The sequence below is a fragment of the Mycena indigotica genome, assembly GCF_014461135.1.
Source record: "Mycena indigotica strain 171206Taipei chromosome Unknown Mind.scaff0007, whole genome shotgun sequence".
In the NCBI taxonomy this organism is placed as follows: Eukaryota; Fungi; Basidiomycota; class Agaricomycetes; order Agaricales; family Mycenaceae; genus Mycena; species Mycena indigotica.
In genome coordinates this window covers 4692539-4713603 of record NW_023503006.1, presented here as the reverse complement: position 1 = coordinate 4713603, position 21065 = coordinate 4692539, and the positions used below count along the sequence as shown (strand labels likewise).

Sequence of the window (21065 nt, the reverse complement as noted above, 5' to 3'; positions counted from 1 at the left end):
GGGCCAAGTGGATTGAATTCCCGCCACTCCAAGAAATCCAGCAGTCGATGTAGTCGTCATTGTGTGCTCTTCTAGGGTAGGCGCAAGCCTCCTAGCCCACCGTAGTCGTCTGCTTCAACGAGGACATCGGAGCGGCTTCCACGATCCGTAAGGCCGTGACAGCAAAAATCCAGACTCTTCCCAGCCCGTCACAGAATGATGATTTGATGGAAACATCAATGGGGAGACATTTTTTGTGTATACTACAGATTCGGATGTATCTTCTTTACTTCTATGGCTCTTTAAAACTCGTACTTCTCGCCAATGACCGTCTCCGTGACTTCCCAAAGCTTGGCGGCGTTATCCTACGAAAAGTCCCCACATAAGCCAAAAGGACGGAGAGGAGAGGAAACTTGGAGCGTACGGGGCTAGCGGTGTGCTCAGCGACCATCTCGGTCATAACCTTGTTGTCGTTGAGGTAGCCGCCGGATTGACCAGCGATACGAGGATCGAAAGCGGCAGTAACAGTTCTAAGAAAAGAGTTTCAATGGGCATGTCGAACAACACAAGGAGGAAACTGACGTTGCAGCGCCTTGCGGGATGGATTTCCACTCGAAATCCTTGGTGTTCGGGACCCCCTTCTCATCAACGAGGCCCATTGCGTGCATGACAGGAATGGCAGGACTTTTGGTACCGAAGTTGGTGACGATGACTAGGATTACCCGTGAGCTGTTATCGAGGACAACGAGAGAAGCGGCTCACTGCCGGGGTGGATGCTAAACGCATGCAGCTTTCCCTTAGCCCGACGGGAAAGCTCGCTAGCAGTGAGGATGTTGGCAGATTTGACAGAGAAGTAAGAAACATGTGGGGGGAATGGGACGCCCTCCAATCCAGGTTTAATCACATCCAGGACGACACCTTCGAAAGTTTAGAAAACGCTCACGTTGCGCCGGAGGAAGAGTCTTACCTGGGCCAAACATGTGTGCCTGGCTGCCGATAAAGACAACACGGGGAGTGTAATCTGCGGTAGCGGAAGCAAGAAGCTTGGGCGTAACGAGTTTCGTGAATAGGAATGCAGCAACGTGTCCAACACCAATCTGAGTTTCTAAACCGTCGGCAGTCGTAGCGAAGGGGCCAAGGGGAGCGGCGGCGTTATTAACGAGGACGTGAAGTGGTTCGGAGTAGGCATTGACCTCGGCAGCTGCTTTGCGGACAGCAGCAAGCGAGTTGAGGTCGAGAATAAGTTTTCGAACGTTGGCAGAGGGGATATCTTTCTTGATCGCCTCCTCAGACAACTTTAGCCTACAATTATCGTGAGCAAGAATGATCATGATGTGTGGATGGGCGATGGCGCACCTCTCCTCATTGTAGCCGGTGATGACGACCAGGTTTGCGTGTTTAGCAATAGCGCGCGCCGCCTCAAAGCCGATTCCGTTCACCGACGTTCCAGTAATGAGGACTGTTCAGATCGATAAGTACGACGGAGGCGACAACAGATTGAACCGATTGCACACCGTTTTTGCCTTTGATCTCATTGGCGAAGGCATCGGCGGCCTCCTCTGCGGTTGTTTTGAATCCGAGTTCTGGGTAGGACATGCTTGGAGGTGAGGGAATGAGAGAAAGAAAGAGAAAAGCCTCGAGGACTTTTATATTTACCCCAGGGCCGCGCGTCCGTCAATTGGCTTCCATCTCCTCGCTTCGCTCGGAAGCTGACTGGTGATTCCTTGTTCGACGAAGCTGGCCGAGTTGTCACCGAACCCTTGCTTATTCAGGACTCTCCATTTATGCACCGCCCTTCCCGTCGATGAGACGTTCGCGCCTCGACTCGATAGATGAAAAGTGTTTCGAGACGTTGAAGGACGTCAATTAGACCTGACTGTTGCGTCGCTACAGCAATGTATTAGTTTCTAGACCAGTAAAGCAAACGGTAAGAGCTCTGGCACCATATATACGTGGAATGCCGGTGCCGAGAGGGCGAGGCAACCCGCGACAGGCGCTCCCGAGATCGAACGGCCGGTCGTGCAACGAAGTCGCAACGGGGATAGGCTCATAATGATAGAGAGCGGGAGAAGAGAATAATGGGTGTGACACTCCCGTCACAAATGTGACGTCATAAATCTCTGGTCGACTGAAAGTCTTACTTTGGCAGTGCTTCTTGAAGATGGCCTTGAAGATGGCCGCCACTGGAAGAAGGAAGGAAGCCAGCTGGAGTGCGCCTACCAAAGTTATCTCCTCATGTATGCCATTCATATGAAGACACATCTCAGAAAAATGCTAAACAGATGAATTGAAGCTTGAGAACTCTAAGGGTTTAAAATCATGAACTCGAGGACTCGGAAGTACTTGGTCAAAAAGTAAACTTCTCGCCAATCAGCTCTTCAGTGAGCGACCACAGCTTTTCCCCGTTGGCCTATAAGCGCAAAGACATTGAGCATGCCAAAGCGAAGAAGAGCGATGGTGATTATGGCTCACCAGATCCGAGGCGTGCGGAGCGACCTTGTCGTTGGCGAGCACTGAATCATCCAGATACGCGCCGGGACTATCCACGAGGCTGGGGTCGAATGCCGCCACCACAGTCCTGTGTTTGACGATTAGCGAACCCTCGAATGTGATGAGAGAAGTCTCTGAACAAACGTTGCTGCTCCTTGCGCAAGGGTCTTCCAGGTGCCAATCTGCGTGTCTGGATTGGCTGCGCCGTCAGCAGTCAGAATGCCAAACGCCTTGAGCATATCAAGGGCCTCGGGGTCGGTATGGATGTTGGTGAAAATGACTGGTATTGGATGATCAGCGTGCGCACAATGCTTCGCTGCCGAGAGCACTTACGGCCGGGGTGAAGACTGTAGCCGAGGATCTTGCCTTGCGAGCGCCGCGAGATTTCTTTGCCCATGAGCACATTTGCCGCCTTTACCTGGCAGTAGATTTCCCATGCGTTATACTCTTCAGCCTTCGGCTTAGCGAAATGGTCAAAGTCAATGCCTTGCGTCATCGCTTGGCCGCCGCTGGAGACATAGACCACGCGCGGGCTGTAGGTGCCGCTGACGGCCGCCAGGAGCTTCGGCGTAATAAGTTTGGTGAAGAGGAAAGGGCCGACATGGCCAGTAGCAACTTGTTGGTCGAGGCCCTCTGGCGAGAGGACAAGCTTCACGAATGGGGCAGCGGCATTGTGGACAACGACGTGGATGGGCTCAGAGTATCCAAGCACCTCGGCGGCCGCCTTGCGAACCGAGTCAAGAGAAGAGAGGTTAAGGACGAGACGACGGATATCGGCTTTCGGATTTTCTTTGACAAGCGCATCTTGCGAAAGCTTCAAGCTGAAAACAAGTCAATGATCGAGTAGTGCGAAAAGTAGTATAACATGCCGCTCATCGTTGTAGCCAGTGATAATGAGCAGATTAGCATACTTCGCAATGGCCTTGGCAGCCTCAAAACCAATGCCGTTTATCGAGGTTCCTGTAATAAGCACTGAGAGCAGCATCAGCGTCTGCAAGCCGAGAAAGTAATGCATACCATTCTTGCCAGCAATATCTTCGCTGAATGCCTGTGCGGCAACTTCAGCAGTGGTTTCAAAGGAGAATGTAGGAGCCATAGAACTTGAATGCAAGGATTGGATGGTTTCTTAACGATGATACTTCGAGTTTTATACAGCTGTGTAGTCCCCCGACTGACTAAAGGGTGAATCCAAGCTGAATGTCCATATCGGTGAATAAGCTGCAGAATGGCTGAGCAAGCGCTTGAGCACCGTTCTCTCTGGTCACCGTTGGGCTGCATCGGTGTTCCGCCCGCTTCGACGCGGTGATGCGCGATGACAGTATGTGCATTGTCGGCGGGGTGTATGTGGCTGGTCAGGGAGCTCTTGGGAGAAACCTGCCCGCTGAAGCGTTGAAACAGGACGCTTTACATGGGCTGGCTGGGCAAGCGGGGATGGTTGCCGAAATGCACGTGCTGTGTCACGAGTCACAACTGTGACCATGCTGATCAGCATGATCAGTGATCTGCAATATTCCTTGGCGCTAACCACGTCGACCAACATTACAGGGAGGGGTGGTCCTTTTGGTAAAGAGGGCCCATATTCACTACAAGTCATGGCACACGCTATTATATTCATGGATTTTCAGTTTGGCGTGGACTTCCACTTCAGTCGTCTTGGATTTGTCTTGGATGTCTTAAATGGTGCCAGTGTGGAAAGTTAAGTAAGTACTACCACAGTACCATTCCTCTAGTTATATGCAAGCTCCCTCACAAGATACATAGGCTTGAGAAGTCACTTGCCTGCTGCTTTGCGCTCACCGCTAAAGTTGGCCCAACCGTGAGTGCGTCGGGCAACGTTCGGTGTCAACAAGATAAGGCGTGTGAAATTCGCCTATGCGTGCCACAGACTGCCACAGATAATTCTCTCTCGGCTGTTCCGAAAAGCCGCCCAATCTACCGGTGGGTCGTTTGCACCAACGCGGCCACGTCGAATCCTCAATAAAGGACTAGACTGTTCATATATTCGGTGGAGCACCCTCACATTCCCGTATCATTATGTCCTTCCAATGTCCTTCTCATCGGAAACAGGCGCCGCCTAATGTGTACATCTTTTGATCCGAGACACGTCAATCATTGGCCAATCTGCAATTAGGCACCGCTTGTGGATCGACATACAAAAGCCAGCGACAAGAATTTCCCCCGCCTTTCTCCTCCCATGGCCGAGGCACCATTCGTCGTTGCAGTCCCTGACACCGCCCTCAACGAGCTCCGCCAAAAGCTCGCACTCAGCCGGCTTCCCGACGAAATTGACGAGGCGGGCTGGACGTATGGTGTACCTCTAAGCGACATTCGCCGACTCTTACAACGCTGGCAAGAGGGCTTCGACTGGCGGGCACACGAGGAGCAGATAAATGCGGAGCTGCCGCAGTTCACACGGGACATCGACGTTGAGGGATTTGGCACGCTCAACATCCATTATGTGCACCAAAAGAGCCAACGAGTGGATGCAATTCCCCTTCTGTTTGTTCATGGATGTGAGTCTGAATGGAGTGCGAGTCATATGCTTCGCTAATCCATATCAGGGCCAGGAAGCTTTCTCGAAGTCCGCAAAATACTTCCTCTGCTGGTTGATGCTCCGCCTGAACACCCTGCTTTCCACGTTGTCGCCCTCAGTCTTCCGGGCTTCGGCTTTTCAGAGGCCCCAAAGAAGAAAGGATTTAAATTAGACCAGTATGCGGAGGTGGGGAACAAACTCATGATTGCCTTGGGATATAGCGAATACGGTGAGTCGTTCTTGATTCTTTGTTTTTGTATCTCATGTTTCCCAGTAACACAAGGTGGCGACCTGGGGTTCTCCATAACCCGCCGTATTGCGCAGAAGCATGGCAGTCAAAACGCCAAGGCCTGGCATACAAACTTTCCTATGTGTGTCGTGGCGTATCCGTCGCTCGATTCAAGCTGACATTGTTTGAGTGCTCACCAACCACCCTTCTGGGGTAGCATGCTGGCCTACATTCGCTCGGCCATAACGCCGTGGTCACCCTTCGAAAAGGCGGGCAGAGCCAGGACGTTCTGGTTTGTGACGAAAGGCAGAGGGTACTATCACGCCCAGTCGACGAAGCCGCAAACTCTGGGATACTCGTTGGCGGACTCGCCCGTGGGCCTTCTTGCGTGGGTGTACGAGAAGCTAGTTGAATGGACGGACAACTACGCATGGGAAGACGATGAAGGCGCGCTACGTTTTTGTAAACTTCTCTCTCTGACAACTCGCAGTCCTCGCTTGGGTAACAAGCTATTATTTCTCGCGGGCGGGGCCTGCAGCGTCCCTGCGAATATACTACGAGCTGCACCACGGCGAAGAGCAATTTCCGCCCCCCTCTCAAGCGCCGAAAATCCCCTTCGGCACCTCTTTCTTCCCCAAAGAGGTCGCGATTGCGCCGCGAACGTGTGTTTGCTTCTGTGTACCTCCATTGCGGCTGACCGCTCTGTCAGATGGACACGTCCTCTCGGGAACTGCGTGTTTGAAGCAGAACACACGAAGGGGGGGCATTTCGCAGCCCATGAAGTCCCCGAGCTGCTTGTGGACGATGTCAGAAAGATGTTTGGCAAGGGTGGGCCAGCGTTCGGTGTCGTATCTGGTAAAACGGGGTACTAAAGAAACCAATGCAAACGCTCTATCTACATATTTTCAAGTTCTATCGGCCATATCTCTCGAAGTCCGCCTCCGCCTTGAACCTGAATTTGTTCAATGTCCGGTAATGAATCACCCTTCGTCTGCCCCCATCCTTGTACGTTTTCTCGGCCACACAGCTAGTCCGAGCAGGACACCTCCCCGACGTTGTGAGGCCGCAACCCATTTGGACCCCAATCTCGACACGCGCGAGCGTTTTGTGTGCCTCAATCAGCTTCGTAGACAGTCTCTTCACGCCCCACCAGCTGGGAATCAAGTCCAGCATCAGTCCAGCTCAAAGCCCCCATGGATCATGCATATTGGTCCAGGCTGGAATACGATTTGGCGGGAAGCGGCATCGATATCATGGTTTCTTCGTGGGTCCCCGGGCCGCCGATGCACCTTTCCGTAGTCGTCCACGCGGAGGTGAAGAATGAATGACTGCAGGCATTGAAAGCCCTCCAGCGCTTTTTGGAGGCAGCCCTCGTCCCGTTTCTGGGTCGAGCCGTTAGATTCAACGATGTTCAGGCGCAGCAGGCTCGGGAGGTGTGTTGCGAAAAGGGAAACGAGTCCCTCAAGTGGCCGCCTGAAGAGCTCAATGCTGCGTAGGATAGTAAATTCCGTGAGGGTGTGATTGAAGGCCGTCAAACATTGAATTTCCAGTGGGAATCCGCTATATGGAGCAAAATACGTTATGAACAACCGTCGAAGCATCCAAGAGGTGTTACGGAGAGCAAGCAAGCGGAAAGTGGACCCAGTCGCCCGAAGTGCCGAAGGGTAGTGCTTCAACTCCGCAAAATCCTGATTGTATGCGAATGAGATGGTTTGCAGCGCTGACTGAGTGTCGAAAAAGCGAGGGCCAAGGTCGAGCCTGAAGTCGGAGTGGATGTTTGTGAGGCGGAATGGACAATCGGGGTCGTCTAGTACTTGAGCGTATACGGACATAGCTTTATGCGTTTGCTGAGCAGACAATTCGAGAACAGAATATTGAAGCCACATACGCAGAAATGTCCAAGCATCGGTGGCCAAACAGAAGCGCTTCAGGTTGACGCATCGGCGGAGCGCGGAGCGGAAATCGTCGCAGACGTCTTCCGAGACGGCTTCGCACTGGGCATGAACATAACAGGACGCCGGTCCGTTTTTGCTATCCTTTCCCAACTGAAGAGAGTGGACTTGAAGCGCCAGGCGGCTTTCCTTGATGATAACGGACGACCAAGCGACAAGCTTCCGGATGATTGTCTTGCTCGGACACCCACTTACGCTCCATGGGCGAACTTGAATCTCGACGCGGCGGTAGAGGTATGGCTCGGCAACATAGTGAAGTGCGTATGAGGCCCTGCAGAGACTTGCTAAAGTGGGCGGAGCACAGTGTGAGGCTATCTCCATGTGAAGCTCTATTGGAAGATGTCGTCTTCTGGGCATTTGCTAGGGCGGAGAATGATAGCTTCGTTTAGTGTGTGCCCGTGTGAGCAAGAAGCAAAGACAAATGCGATCACGTTTTTATCATCATGATTCATCTTAACCGGTTAACGGAACATTCGGGTCTGTAAAAGACACAAGATTCATCTCTAGACTCTGCCGGCGACACATCGAAGAAGTAATAAGTCAATCGTCATTCGGCGGCGGCGGTAAAACTCAACAGCCTCCAACAGGGCGTTTTCTGTTGGTTCATTCAGAGCGGTTGGCTGCGACTATGCCGATTCGCTGATTTGTGCGTGAGGTATAGCACTTCGCCAAAGCTTTTTGGGGATGTCGCCTGTTCCACGTCCAACGACCATTCCGGGCTGAACTCCGCATCAAGTCGCAACTTTTTTCGACGACCTCCACAGAATCTCCCGACTGCAAGCGTCCATGCCTCCCTCGGGGTAATAGTAATGTTCGTGCGCGGGCGCGCGATACGCTTTCGTGAGATTGATGGGAAACTGTCATGGGATTGATGCGCGCTTTCGTGAGCTACGTTGCCGAGCGTCAAGTTTCGTGAGCTCCGTGCATCATGGGAAAATTTCCCAAAATAGCCAGTCACGCGTGGTGACTGGCTGATCGCGGCTTGCTTCTGTTCCTCCACTTTCCGTCCCCACCACTTGCGACGTCCAGGACACTGTTCGAGCGCGTCAAACACGATGCCGGGTGAGTACATGCTCCAAGAACATTCACTCACCGGCCTGACTCGCCATAGGGCAACGACGATTCATTCTGGGACGCGTACGGCTCGTCGATGGACTACGGAGGGCGGCAGTGGGTGCACACGGGGTCAAGCAACGGCGGGAACGGCGGGTACACGAGTTATGTATCGTGCGTGACCTTTTCTACTGCTTTGGGCCATCCTAACATGCAGAATAGGGTCTTAAATCTTTTATCAGCCCGATGGACCGCGCTGTGCGACGGCGAGAACAGGGAGGAGGCGGGGTGCCCGGTGATTTGTGTCCACTCGCATCCACGTCAGCTGAACCCAACCGCGTTAGGAGGCCAGCGCGCGGGCGTCAAGCTAGGCCGGCGGCTTGCGGCCGCGTCATGGGCAAAACCTCGGGCTCGGCAGGTGGTGGCGTGGATGACAGCAAGGCGAGGGGACGCGCTGGGCGTGGACCGGCCGCTGGGCGTGGGCCAGAAGTGGCCCATGGGCAGGCTCGGCGCAGTGCGCCTTGCGCGCCGGTCTTGCACGGCGCAGATGTGATGCAGGAGGTTGATCGTGTCGGTAAGCACCGGACGGTCCCCGGGTAGAGCGGAGGCAGTCGCTGCGGCGGGCGGTGGCCTAGCTGGCGGCGGCAGGGCCGGCGAGTGGCTCACAGGTGGAAGCCGCATTACAGACGCAGGCTGGGGGACGTTGTCGGGGGAATGGACTCGCGCTGCGAGTCGGTTGTGGTCGTGGGGGGGAGGGCCTGCGGCTGAGCACTGAGAGATCGTTGGGTAGCTAGCAAGTATACCATTATTGATGCGTAGAACATAGATCATGAATATAGACTCAATTTCTGGCCCTTATGCGCTGAAAATAAGAAATTTTGGACTCAGTTGATGGGATCAAAGTCAGCGACAAATGCGCTGAGCTCCCCTCCCCCACAAACCAGTCCTCTGGCGTGCTTGGCATCCAAAAGGTAACGCATGGCACTATGATGGCCCGTTGACAGCTCACGAAAGCTGACCGCGCGCCCGCTCACGAACATTGCCAGGGCCCCCTCCCTCGTCTCCCGCGCCAGCCCGAAGAGAAGGAAGAAGACGATGGCACCGACAGGCCATGGCCACCAAAATATATACAAACTCATGGTTTCATCGTCCGTGAAGTCCGTCATCAGGTACTGCCAGACAGTGTCGAAGTCGGCATGCACAAATGACCAGGAAACCTAGGGATTCAGACCCTCCGTCCAATCAAGATATGCATGATATGCAGAAAAACCACTCGTCAATGTGCCGATGAGAAATGTAACAACCAGTAGTCGGATGAATGACGCAAAGGACATGGCACATTTGCTGCCTGCGCTGTCGGTATGGTACTGGATGCGGATCCGCACCGTTCGATGGCGTTTATAAAGCTGGTAAAATGTGGAGACTGAATATATCGTGGAGAGCAGTCCGCAAAGGAAGACGGTGAAGTCAAGGGGCCTGCGGATCAGCAAGCCAAGACATCGAGTCACGCATGTGACATAGGGTAGGGGGGGTCCCTAAGTAAAAATTTCACTTTTTGGACTTGTGTCTAGGGAAGATCCAGGGAGGGGCCAGGGATGTCCAGGAGGACTATAACTGCATTTTATCTGTTTGTAGCACTTGGGTGGCAAGTTGGAACCAATGAATACAACACATTTGATGGCCAATTTCCCAATTGGGAGTGTATGATGATGAGTGTGATGCCAAAGAATGATATGTAAGCATGTCATCACCTCTTTTTTATCATCTCTGCTGTCTGGGTCTTTTGGATGTGCTGAGCACAAATTGGTTCTCCCTTAGGGCATAGTTGCAAGAAAATTTGTAGAAATGTGTCCCAATTTAACTGCATTTTGTCATGACAAATAATTTCCTTTCTTGGAAGTCATGTGTCTTAGTCATGCTTAGTCAATAGGGTAGGGAGGGTCTGCTGGTACTTCTTTCACTTTTTTGACCCAATGTCTAGGATTTTTCTTGTGCAGGCCCCTTGAGTGAAGTCCAGAATAAGGATTGATAGCCACGATGAATAGATGGCTGGAGAATAGTGATGGCCAAGTCCGGTTCGGTCCGGTTCTTGGCCCTTTTCGGCCGAACGCCGGACCGCCGGTTCGGTTCAAAACGGGATTTTGCCGAACGTGAACGCCGAACGTCGGTTCGAACCGGCCCCGAACCGGCGTTTTTGGACCGAAAACGGCTGAACCTGGCCGAACCGAGGGCCAGGTTCGGTTCGGAAACGGCCTTGGCCGAACCTGAACGCCGAACGCGCGTTCAGTCCGGTCCGGTTCGGGTTCGAACCGAAATCCCGAACCGGACCTGGCCATCACTACTGGAGAACAGCCTAGCGTCTCGATAAGATCAAAACGATGTCCTTGGACAATGGTATCTGATAGAATAAGTAATTATCAAGTCCAAAAAATCAAACTTCAAAGAAAAACGCAGGTAAGCACATGACCAAGAGCGGTAGGGCCCAGCAGGCTCCGAGGTTGACCAGGCGATTCCATGCACTTGTAGTAACAGGCTCTATGCCAGAAACTATCTGGTAGAGGCGCCTTTGAACAGAGCTCGCATAGTGGCGTGGCCGAATGGCGTGCGCCCGCCAAACGCCGGCGTGCACGCCACTGATGGCTGTGGCGTGGCGTGAGATGGCGTGGGACATTCCCTAAGGATTTTCTTCGTTGTTTGTCACTGTGCACTGAATTCCTTGGTGGGTTACACTGGCTGTGGTCATTTCCCCCAAGGTGCTTACTACGATTCTGGTGTCGTCGACCGGTATGTTCCGGTCTTCCCGGCATCTACTGATGAGGCCACCATGGGCTTTCTGCCTCACCCTCCGACAGCACATGGTGTCTTCGAAGCCCCTTCACCTTCTTGAACATATGCTGTGTGAATCAGTGGGTCCGACACGCCCCATTGACGGCACATCGAAAATGTGTGACATTATGTCAGGGGGGTAAGGGTCCAGGTGCCTAGTTGATACCAAAGCCGGGGGAACAGCCCCACAGCCAACTACTTAAGTACAGGGCTATCTGCGCACGGACCAGTCACGTGATCAGTCACAGCTGTCACATCACATGCTCCCCTTACACCAACCCCTCCTCAAGATCCGTCGCCTCGACGGATAGGCGGAGTGTAGGGTTCTGCAAACTCGTATTCGGGGTCGCCAGGGAAATAGAGGTTGTCGCCTATAACACGCGATGATTGCGCAGGTACGCCCCTCGTTGGGCCGTCTGTCGATTGCGCTGCCGACCGTGCGCTACCGCGTCAATCTGCATGGGAGTGGAAGCCACACTGGTATCCATCCGCATGGGAGAGGCGCCTTGGGTATGCGAGACTCGGGTAAACGTCGACGGAGTTCCCATAGCCACCGAGGGTGCGAAGGGAGTAGGGTTAGGCTGGGGAGTAGGGAGAGTGGAAGCCGCGGCCCGTATAGGTTGGGTAGTGGCGGCGGCGGGGCTGACGGGGGTAGGGTAGACGGGAAGAGGGGAGAAGACAGTCGCGAATGCCCAGCTGGCCCGCCGGGCGGCAGTCGAAGCCCTCGGATGAGCGGCAGGACGTGCGGCAGTGGGGGCGCGGGGCACCTGAGACTGGCCACGGGGCACAGTGGACGAGCGGTGCGGAGCACGGTCGACATCCATCTTAGTGGCGTGGGACGCAGGCACAGGCGCGACAGGAGGAGGGGGAGCAGGTCCCTCAGCAGACGGTGGCTGACGTTGCTTCTTCGCACGGACACGCTTACGCATGAACCGTTTCCCAAGCGCAATAAGCGCTTCACCAATTTGCTGGTCGGTTCCCCGGATAGAGACCCGGCGCCGCCAGGCGCAGCGCGATCAGAGTACGCGCAACTGAGCACCAGAAGTGTCATGAGCTTGGTGGAGACCCTTGCCGCCACGACCCACGATATGCCCGACAGCCGAGTCAGGCACCACAAGCGTACAAGAGAAGCGCGTGACAGTGTCGGGCGCAGTAGGGGGGAAGGTTTCAGCAAGTGGTATGGAAGTGTGGGCCGCAGCGATGACGGCAGGGGTAGGGGCCGGGATTGTTGGAAGAACCCAGCGACTGCCGTCCCAGACACCGTGGAATGTAGGACCAGGGGAAGGGGGAGCAGGGGGTGGAGCAGGCGTACCATACTCAAGACGGTCGGTGAGGCGAGTAATTTCGCTCTGCAGGAGCAGGCAGTACGAATACAGGTCGACAGGGACGCCAGGAGTCGTCATTGGAGGAGAGAAGGCAAGCACAGTAGGGTGAGGACGAATATAGGAGATAGAGAGGATCAACTGGGGCTAGAAGAGTGCCAGAGTCGATGTAGAGGCTTTGGTATGCTGTCAGGGGGGTAAGGGTCCAGGTGCCTAGTTGATACCAAAGCCGGGGGAACAGCCCCACAGCCAACTACTTAAGTACAGGGCTATCTGCGCACGGACCAGTCACGTGATCAGTCACAGCTGTCACATCACATGCTCCCCTTACACATCATACATAACCGTCACTTAGAAGTCCGTTGCACACGGACCTTGAGTCCTACCCTCTGCCGGGCACCCTCCATATATCAGTGTTTGGTGCCGGGATCCATGACCACTGACCAGCGTTGAACACCGGCCTACCGGCCACAGCCACAGCCACAGCCGGCGTCCCGGACTGCCGGTCAGTCATGATGCATCCCTGACAGCCCAGTCCGCCCAGACGGCGCAGGTGTGGGACATTGCTATGGAGGGCGGCCGGCTCAGTTGGAGCCTGTCAACCGGGCGGAGCCTGGGCGAGGAGGGACACCACCAGCCGCCGGCGGGCCCGCGACGGCCGCGGAGGTCCGAGTCTATATGTGTGTGCTTCCCACTTGCTGGGGGACCACACTTCTTTGGACGCCGCCCGGGCTTCCCACCACAAGCCTCATGGAGCTCGCCACCGCTGTTGGCTCTTGTACAAGCTACTCCCGGGACCTGCGCACACAACGCGAAGATCAAAGTCCGGCGTGAACCGCGGTCGACGCTGGTCATTGCTAGATGGTGCTGGGGCTTCCTAGGCCCCTTATTAGAGGCCTTCAAGGCAGCGCTGAGACTCACAAAGGCCGGTAACACTCAGCATATATGGCGGCCCACGCCAAAATGTCTGGCATGCCAAGCCGACAAAATGGCGTGTACGCCTAATGGGCTGGCTTTGGTTTTGATCGACAGCCAAAAGCCACTCCCACGCCACGCCACGCCACTTGGCACAGGCGCACGCCACTTGGCGCGGGCGCACGCCATTCGGCCACGCCAAAATGTTACCTCTTGCCTTTGAAGGCACAAACAAGACCCAGGCAAGCCGACTTTAGCTCCGACAGAAAGTTTTGTGCCTAAATATGAGTGTATACGAAATCAGTGGGACTGGGACTGGGCCAATCCCACTGATCCTGCCCAGTCCCACTGATTCATGTCCCATCAGTGGGATTCATGCAGTCAAATTTGACACATTCACAAGTCCCACTGATCAACGGGATCGTCGCGGGTATACCGGTTGCGGTGCTGGCCGCGGCGGCCGAGGTTTTCCACCCCGGACCCCGACCAGGGCCTTGCCCTGGACCCACCCTGCCGGGGCCCGCTGCGCGGATCATTCCTCCTCCTCCCTCCCCTTTTCTGCCATTCCCGGGCTCAAACAACCCTTGCCATACTGGGTTGCGGCAGCGACAGCTGGGGTTTTCCACCCCAGAGCCTGACCAGGGCTTCGCCCCGGACCCCACGCTGCCGCGGGCTGCCGCAGCGCTGGGCTTGATCTCCGGCGTCACGCTGTGTCAAGCCCAAGAGCATCAATCCCACTGATCAGACGCTGAGCGAGCATGATCAGTGGGACTGGGGCTGATCAGTGGGAGTGATGTGGACTTGACAGGTCCCACTCCCACTGATTTCGTTATCCCTCCCTAAATATATCAATTAGGTATGGTGGATCAGGGATGAAGAAAGGATTAAGACAGACCAATATCACACCAAAGCTTCAATGGTAACCTTCCTACTACTAATCAGTAAAAGTGCACAAAAGTCTTTCAGGTCTTTCTGGTCTTTTGTGACGGGTATAGGCATAGTACACGGCCAAATGTCATACATCAGTTGATAGATCACTCTGTGACAGTAGCATAGTAACTTGATCTTGTCTTTCATCGTCTTTTGGTCTCTTCCTCTCCTCGTACCCCTACGACTGCCTGAGTACGCCTTAACTGCTTCCTCCATCGTAGGCTACGATTACCCTTTGCCTGAGGGATGTCTGGACTCCAGCATCCAGTCTGAGCATACTGCATCTGCTCACCTCCTGCCCCGTAGGTTACAACGGGGTTCCTACCGGTTCCACTTCACTACCCAGAGGCCCTCCCGGACCCGCGATGCACCGAGGCATCACAATGGAGCCCACCGCGAGGGGCTTCAAGGGTGGTGAAGTGGATATATGCTCTATGCATTTTCCGAGAGCTGGTTTGGGGGGCAGCGGAGTCCCAGTTGCTTCCCGAACCATCTCTTAGGACCACCACAACCCTCCTCTTCCCTCAGACCAAGCTGAAGAGCGAGGAGTCGGCGCCAGTGAGCCCGACACGATGATGATGTGGCACCATCACTTGTTGCTTGTAGCTGGATTCCAGCTGCAGCAATGAGCTAGCTTGGTCTGAGCCTCTCCCCTCCTTCCCTTACTCTTCTCCAGAGGGGACAGACTGAGGCAATAGGTCCAATGGGCAGTACTGTCCACTTGGACCATTCCCCCAGCTCTGTTTCTGATTCTTAATTCTTCATTACTACTACCTTCTATCGACATATGTGGCTACGCGCATACCATCATCATCCTCCATTTCCCCCAGTCAATTCCGAGTCAACGGCAATGCCTCCACCTCCACCAGTGACGACACGTGTAACGTCGCCATTCCCCACCTTGATACCTACGACAACAGGACACCAGTCCGGTTTCTGACCGGCCACAACTAAGCCTGCGAGTAGCTGCCGGCAGTGGAGTTCTACATTGCTGGATTCCAGCAGTGCTACAGCTCTACTGCCCAACGCACACTCGCTGTTTTCGGCTTTCTTTCCGAGTCAGGTCAGACACTTTTTGCGAACGACCTCTGTGGAGAGGGAGACAATGAAGAAGTGTCGGTTGGGAAATTGAGCTGGGTAGTGAAAGGGAAGAAATTAGATTGGTGAGCACGACTTTGCGTGTTTGCGCTCATAAAAGTTGTGCAATATCATGACCTTCGACTCACGAACGGTCCCAACGAATTGGCCAATATATGCCAACCATGTTCTTCCCTCTTTCACCTCAAAACTCCGTCATTTCTTCCCCCACGATACTTGTCTTCGACTCATTCATTCATTTGCGCGACACCGCCTCCTTCCCTTGCGAGCGGAGAACGGCACGAGTGTCATGGCGGCTTATCCACGACAACAAAGCGGGGCCAGCATCTTCACCAGATGACTCGCCTTTCTCACAAGGCTGAGCGAGATTAGAGAAGAAAGTGGAATCCTCGACTGGGACATGACTGGATTCCAGCTGTGTTTCTGGTCTGGGTTGGTCATCCAGCGACACGGAGCGAATAAGACGCTGGCCGCTGAGATTGCGAGATTCCCGAGCGCCGTTGCTTAATGCTCAACTATCGCCATTGGACTACCAGATTGTCCCTCGTCATCGGCTTTAAAACTCTTCTCGTGCATTCAAACCCACACTCTACTTGTCCGAGTCCCATCTGTTTTAAATCCCCAGTAGCCAAGCCGCATGTCGCAAGCGAACGGTCCGGCAAACAGTCTACAACCAGTTTGGCGACGTCGACTAGTCCACTGGAAAAGCATGCCAGCGAGTGAGATTTTGTATCACCGAGCAAAGGGCGTCCCTTCCAACCCTGACGACATCTCCGCTTTCTCGCAAACGGCTGCCGAATAGCGAGTAGGAAGTTCGGTCGGCGGGATGTGCAAATGCTTGGTTGCGACAACCTCCTCCCTTTCGGATCCTCGCCAGTTCCTCTGTTGTTCGGGTCAATGGTAGCGCGAGCGAACGACTGACCGCCGAAACACGAAACCGCAGTAGCGAGGTCGGAGGGTCGTTGGTTCCAAAACTCACCTTGCGCATTCAAGCCCGTGCTCTGTTTGTCCTATCTGCTTCAATCTCACAGTTGACGCGTCTCCTCTCGCGACACGCAATCGAATCTGCTCAAGCAACAGTTGTAAACGCAGCCGTCTTGGTTGTCTCGAGGAAAATGGAGACGAGTGGAATATCGACCTCAACGTGTAAGGGCCACTCGCGGATACCATTGCGTCGTTGACTGGGGGGCAAGAGCCATTGTAATGCTCGCTGATTCAGAGTCAGCGGCTAGCAAGCATTTCGGAGTTGTCACGTGCCTGTGCCGTGTCTGCTGCTTGACTTATTTCTCGATACATACCGACAAGCAACGCAAGCACAGAATGCTCTTGACCATGATCCCCCGCCAACGACGGCACTAATCCTGACGACGGCATCAAATTGTGTCCTTCCCTCCTTGTCGTCTTCCTATATTCGCCTTCAGACCCGTTCCCGAACGACGAAGCATTGCGAGAAGTTTGGAAATGGAATGGAGGAGTACTAAATGTCGAGGTCCTGGGCCGAGGTTTAATGCCGAAGCTTACGACCAGAACACGGTTGGATCCCAGCCGTGTTACGGGTCCCGTTGGCCTACCACACGACCCAACTGGCGGCTCTCGCGGGTTCACGAAACGAAGCGGTGAACATCTTGCTCTGCCGACATCGGCTATAAAACGCGCCAAATCTAAATCTTCCATTGACGATCGTTCGACTACTTGTCCAATTCCCCTCATCTCTCCCTTGTCGTCAGCCCTAGACTTCTATCATTCGTCTTGAGCTCTACGCGGATCGCTACATAGTACCGGACAATGATGAAGGACGAGTGGCGAATAGCCGCAACGAGCACTGTTTCTCCGACCGTGCTGTTGCTGCTTATGCATGGCTTTCAAATTTCCACTTGGTCCTCGCGAATGGCTCTCGAATAGCGACTTGCTCCTACTGCAACGCTCGCGCTGGGGGGCTGTCCTTTTCGCCGTTACTTTCTTCAAGTCCACTGATGAAAGCCGCCGCACTTGCACTTATCGTGTCAGTCTTTCCCGCGACAGCGATATCGCAAGTCCCCTCCCCATCTTCACGCTCTTGTTTTCGAGCTCGACAAGCACTTTCAGCTTTCTTTTCTACGATGGATTCCGGTGAGGCTAGCATTGGCCATGGACGACTGCAACGCTCGCGCTGGGGGGCTGAGCACACAGTATATTACAGTATATCTGCTAAGCGCTCCCCTCGCAGTCGTTCGGAGGAAGACTGTATTGATACAATGGCTGGATTCCAGTTGTTAGTTATTAGTCTGTCATAGTCGTAGCCCGATGGTCGAGGGTCAGGGGAAGCCAAGTATACATGAATGAACCACTGGATTCCAGAGGTTTGTGCATCATATGTTTGTACGTGAAGCTTCACGAGAAGTTGGAACCAAATTGGCGGACTATGGAATGTCTAGGTACTGAGCTGGGCCGAAGTTTATGACTAGAACTCAGTTGGATTCCAGCTGTGTTCTGGGTCCTTTTGACCTTCGGCACGCTCCAGCTTGTCAGTACACGAATTTCCGTTGGTCCACAAAACGAAGCGGTACAAGGGCTCATTCCGCCAACATCCACATCGATGACAAAACGCGCCAAGTCATTAACAGGATAACTGCGGTAACAACTCACAAAGAAGCACGAATCTTCATAACGAGATCGTGGACTATGCGGACAACAGCCATTACACGACCTCATCCTTGGTCTACCACGTAATCCTGCTCGCAGGCAAAACGGCTGGCAATGAAGACACTCTTTGCCCAGTCCTCGACACTCTTTGCCCAGTTTTCGACACTCTTTGCCCCTCACGATCGAAGCACCAGCGGGAACCTCGAAGAGGAGGTTGCGATGAGCTCGGAGGTTGCGGATAAGCGGCACGTTGACGGAAGGAATTGGGACATGGACTTGATTGGCCACACACAACTATTCTTGCGAAACGAGCGTAATCAAATTACCCGATGGCCAAATCTCTTCCTTTTGCAAGTCCTCAACTTATTCGAAGTTCTTCCCCCTTCCCGTCCTGACGCCCTCGTTTCCGAACCCCTTCCTTTCAGACCAACGGCGATATCCCCCAGGTTCGAAGCGAGGAATGGGCTGCAACCGCCGCATTGGCACTGGAAACCAATATCAGAAAGGAATGGATAAAAGAAGCGGACAACAAGAAGTGGAGACCAACCTTGAACTTCGGGGATTGCGGTAATGAAGGCTGTACATGCAGCAACCCACGAATCAGCGCCGAAAGCTGGAAAGGGACTGTCCTGAGCTGCAGCGACCAGTATACGGTTGGACTCCAGCCGTGTTCCGGGTCCAGCTGATCTTCCACTGCATCCAACTCGCTTGCACGATTGGCTCGGAAGACGCAGTAAATGGCTTACGATGGCGACCTCGAAAGCGTGCCAAATCTGCGCTTGACGGTCAATCGACTCGAGCTGGAGCGATTTGCGAGGAGTTGCAGCTGGGATGGGAGGAAATGAGTGGACCATTGTGTGTCGACAGGCTCTGAAGGTGAACTTGAATAAGCAGGCTGGATGGGAAAAGATATGAGGATGGCAGTAATAACCCACCAAAATTCACGAATCGTCGTGTCGATGTCGAGGGCTTTGCGGACAGCAACCGTCCCCACGCCTCGTCCAGCCGGTTTGGTACTGCCCGTATCTCGATAAAGTTCCCCATTCCCATAGGTTCCCATCTTTTCGGAACCACTATTCGGCCGTCTCCCTTCATTCTTCCACCTCCGCTCCGTCAAGGTCAATCAGACACCATCAGCAAGCTCATCTCCTCCCTTCGACAAGTCCACCGTCGACAAGTTCATCGTTGACGAGCGAGAGCTGTTGCTTGACAATGCTCGCCGTTTCTGCGTTGGTCGACACACATTCTGATGACGTCACGTGTGTCAGCCTTCCCTCTTCTTCGTCGACGACTACGCGCGACCCGCTCGCCCGCATGAAGCTTGCGAGTAATTTGCAGGCGGTAGAGCTCTCCATTGTTGGATTCCAACAATGTTATAGCTTTACTGCCTGCGTTATGAGCGGCCCGCGGTTCCTTCTGTTCTCGGAACCTCCGTCAACGACTCAAACGGAGCACATGAAGAAAAGAAGGATATGGTTGGGAGAAAGGGCTTGCAGAAGAAGAGGAGAAGGAATTGCTCGCCTCCGTTGGCTCCGAAATGAAACTAGTCGACTCTGAGCCATCTCGTCCTCCAACCTTCGAACTGTTGAAGCCTTTACCCCGGTCTTCGTAGCCTCCGTGCCGAGTTCTAGCTTCCACCAGCTGCCCATTCACCTTCTCCACGACTGGGCCCCAATTTTGACACTGTATAGGCTTACGTCGCTGGATTCCAGCAGCGATTCGCAATCTTGGCAGTCGTTCCTATCCTTCCGCGTTCACTGCCTCCAAATCAATCAGCTACCTTCGATTTCGACAAGTCCACCTTTGCGCTGACGGAGCCGTCTTGTCAGAAGTGCCGTTCGCTGCCGCCGACACACGACCACAAAGGCAGCACAGGCGATCAAAGCGGGTCAACGACCTCACCCGGTCCCGCCAGTCTCAATTTTTGCTCCAAGTCAATTCTGAGCTTAAGGACAGCACATGTGTCGTGTCAATTTTTCCCGCAACAGCGACAGCGCAAGTCCTTCCCCCCTTCCTGTCTTCACGTTCTCGTCTTCGAACCCTTTCCTCGACAATCCTCGACGATCGTTTCGATAGCTGCGCGCGTGACGGTCAGGCTGGATTCCAGTTAGGCTGGCATGGGCCGGGAAGGACGACCAGCTGCAACGCTCGCGCTGGGGGGCTGAGCACAGTATATTATGGTATATCTGTGAAAGCGCTCCCCTCGCAGTTGTTCGGTGGGATGTGCGGAAAGTCTGTTGGAGGCCCGGAGGAGGACTCCACAATAAGTAACTGGATACCAGTTATTAGTTATTAGTCCGCCGTCATAGACATATTTCGATGATCAGAGTGCGGAAGGGAGAATGGACAGTTATTGGCACGGATTACGGCGACACCAAAAGGGGCAAAGCGGACTGTTGAATGTCGAGATTCCCGAACTGAGTCCACGAATGAGTCGTGACCTGGGCTTTGCAGCCTCAATCGCTGGCCTCGGCAATATTCAGGATTGTCAAACGCGAGAGGCCAAGGGAGCAAGTCTTTCTTTGGTCCAGCATGTCTGCACATGACTGTTTTCCCTGAGCCAGCGGGACGAAGCAACCGTTGGCATCGATTCTCAAATCTTCTACTGAGGCTTAGTCGAGTGCTGCTCATTCGACGATCCGCGCCTGGCACCAGCTTGATATCGCCCTCGTTCCAATACTTCTTCCGAGACTTCGCCATTCTCCATCCCTCTGCTTTCCTCCCCAAACGAGAGCGGTTGCTTGACAATGCTCGCAGTTTCGAGTCGACTGACAAGCATTCCGATGACGTCATGTGCATGTGAAGTGGCCGTTTTTCTCCCGCCAGCCTATACCGCCAACCTCCTTCCCTCGCCCTCAACGGTCTCGACGACTTGCAAGACCTCGAAGGATGGGACGAATGAGCGGTGCCGTTGAATGCTGTATTGATGGATGGGCAAAGGCTCTATTGACTCGCGCTACAAAATAGCTCGCGAGCGGGCCATTGGCAGGAGGGTTTTACGCCGCTGGATTCCCGCGGTGGTTCAACACTACTGCTTAAATGCCCATACTATCTTCAGTATTCGCCGGGCCCAAGATTCTGCACCAATCGAGTGTCAGAGGTAGAGCAAACGGCAC

The 21065-nt window shown here is 54.1% G+C and overlaps 3 protein-coding genes across 3 annotated transcripts; 1 reads left to right on the top strand and 2 right to left on the bottom strand.

Annotated features, from left to right (window-relative positions):
- Positions 1–281: 281 nt before the first annotated feature.
- Positions 282–1575, bottom strand: MIND_00900800 (Short-chain dehydrogenase/reductase family protein; the record flags this gene model as incomplete). Its single annotated transcript, XM_037365652.1, has 7 exons — positions 282–344; positions 404–509; positions 562–691; positions 742–897; positions 947–1281; positions 1336–1438; positions 1494–1575. The coding sequence occupies 7 exons, from the start codon at positions 1573–1575 to the stop codon at positions 282–284; spliced, it is 975 nt and encodes a 324-aa protein (XP_037218894.1).
- Positions 1576–4503: 2928 nt separating this feature from the next.
- Positions 4504–6103, top strand: MIND_00900600 (EHN domain-containing protein; the record flags this gene model as incomplete). Its single annotated transcript, XM_037365651.1, has 7 exons — positions 4504–4548; positions 4601–4982; positions 5031–5231; positions 5277–5373; positions 5422–5687; positions 5722–5893; positions 5941–6103. 7 exons carry the CDS (start codon positions 4504–4506, stop codon positions 6101–6103), a joined length of 1326 nt encoding a protein of 441 aa, XP_037218893.1.
- Positions 6104–11433: 5330 nt separating this feature from the next.
- On the bottom strand, positions 11434–12465 carry MIND_00900500 (uncharacterized protein; the record flags this gene model as incomplete). The annotated part of the gene is made up of 2 exons (XM_037365650.1): positions 11434–12030; positions 12088–12465. 2 exons carry the CDS (start codon positions 12463–12465, stop codon positions 11434–11436), a joined length of 975 nt encoding a protein of 324 aa, XP_037218892.1.
- Between the last annotated feature and the right edge of the window lie 8600 nt (positions 12466–21065).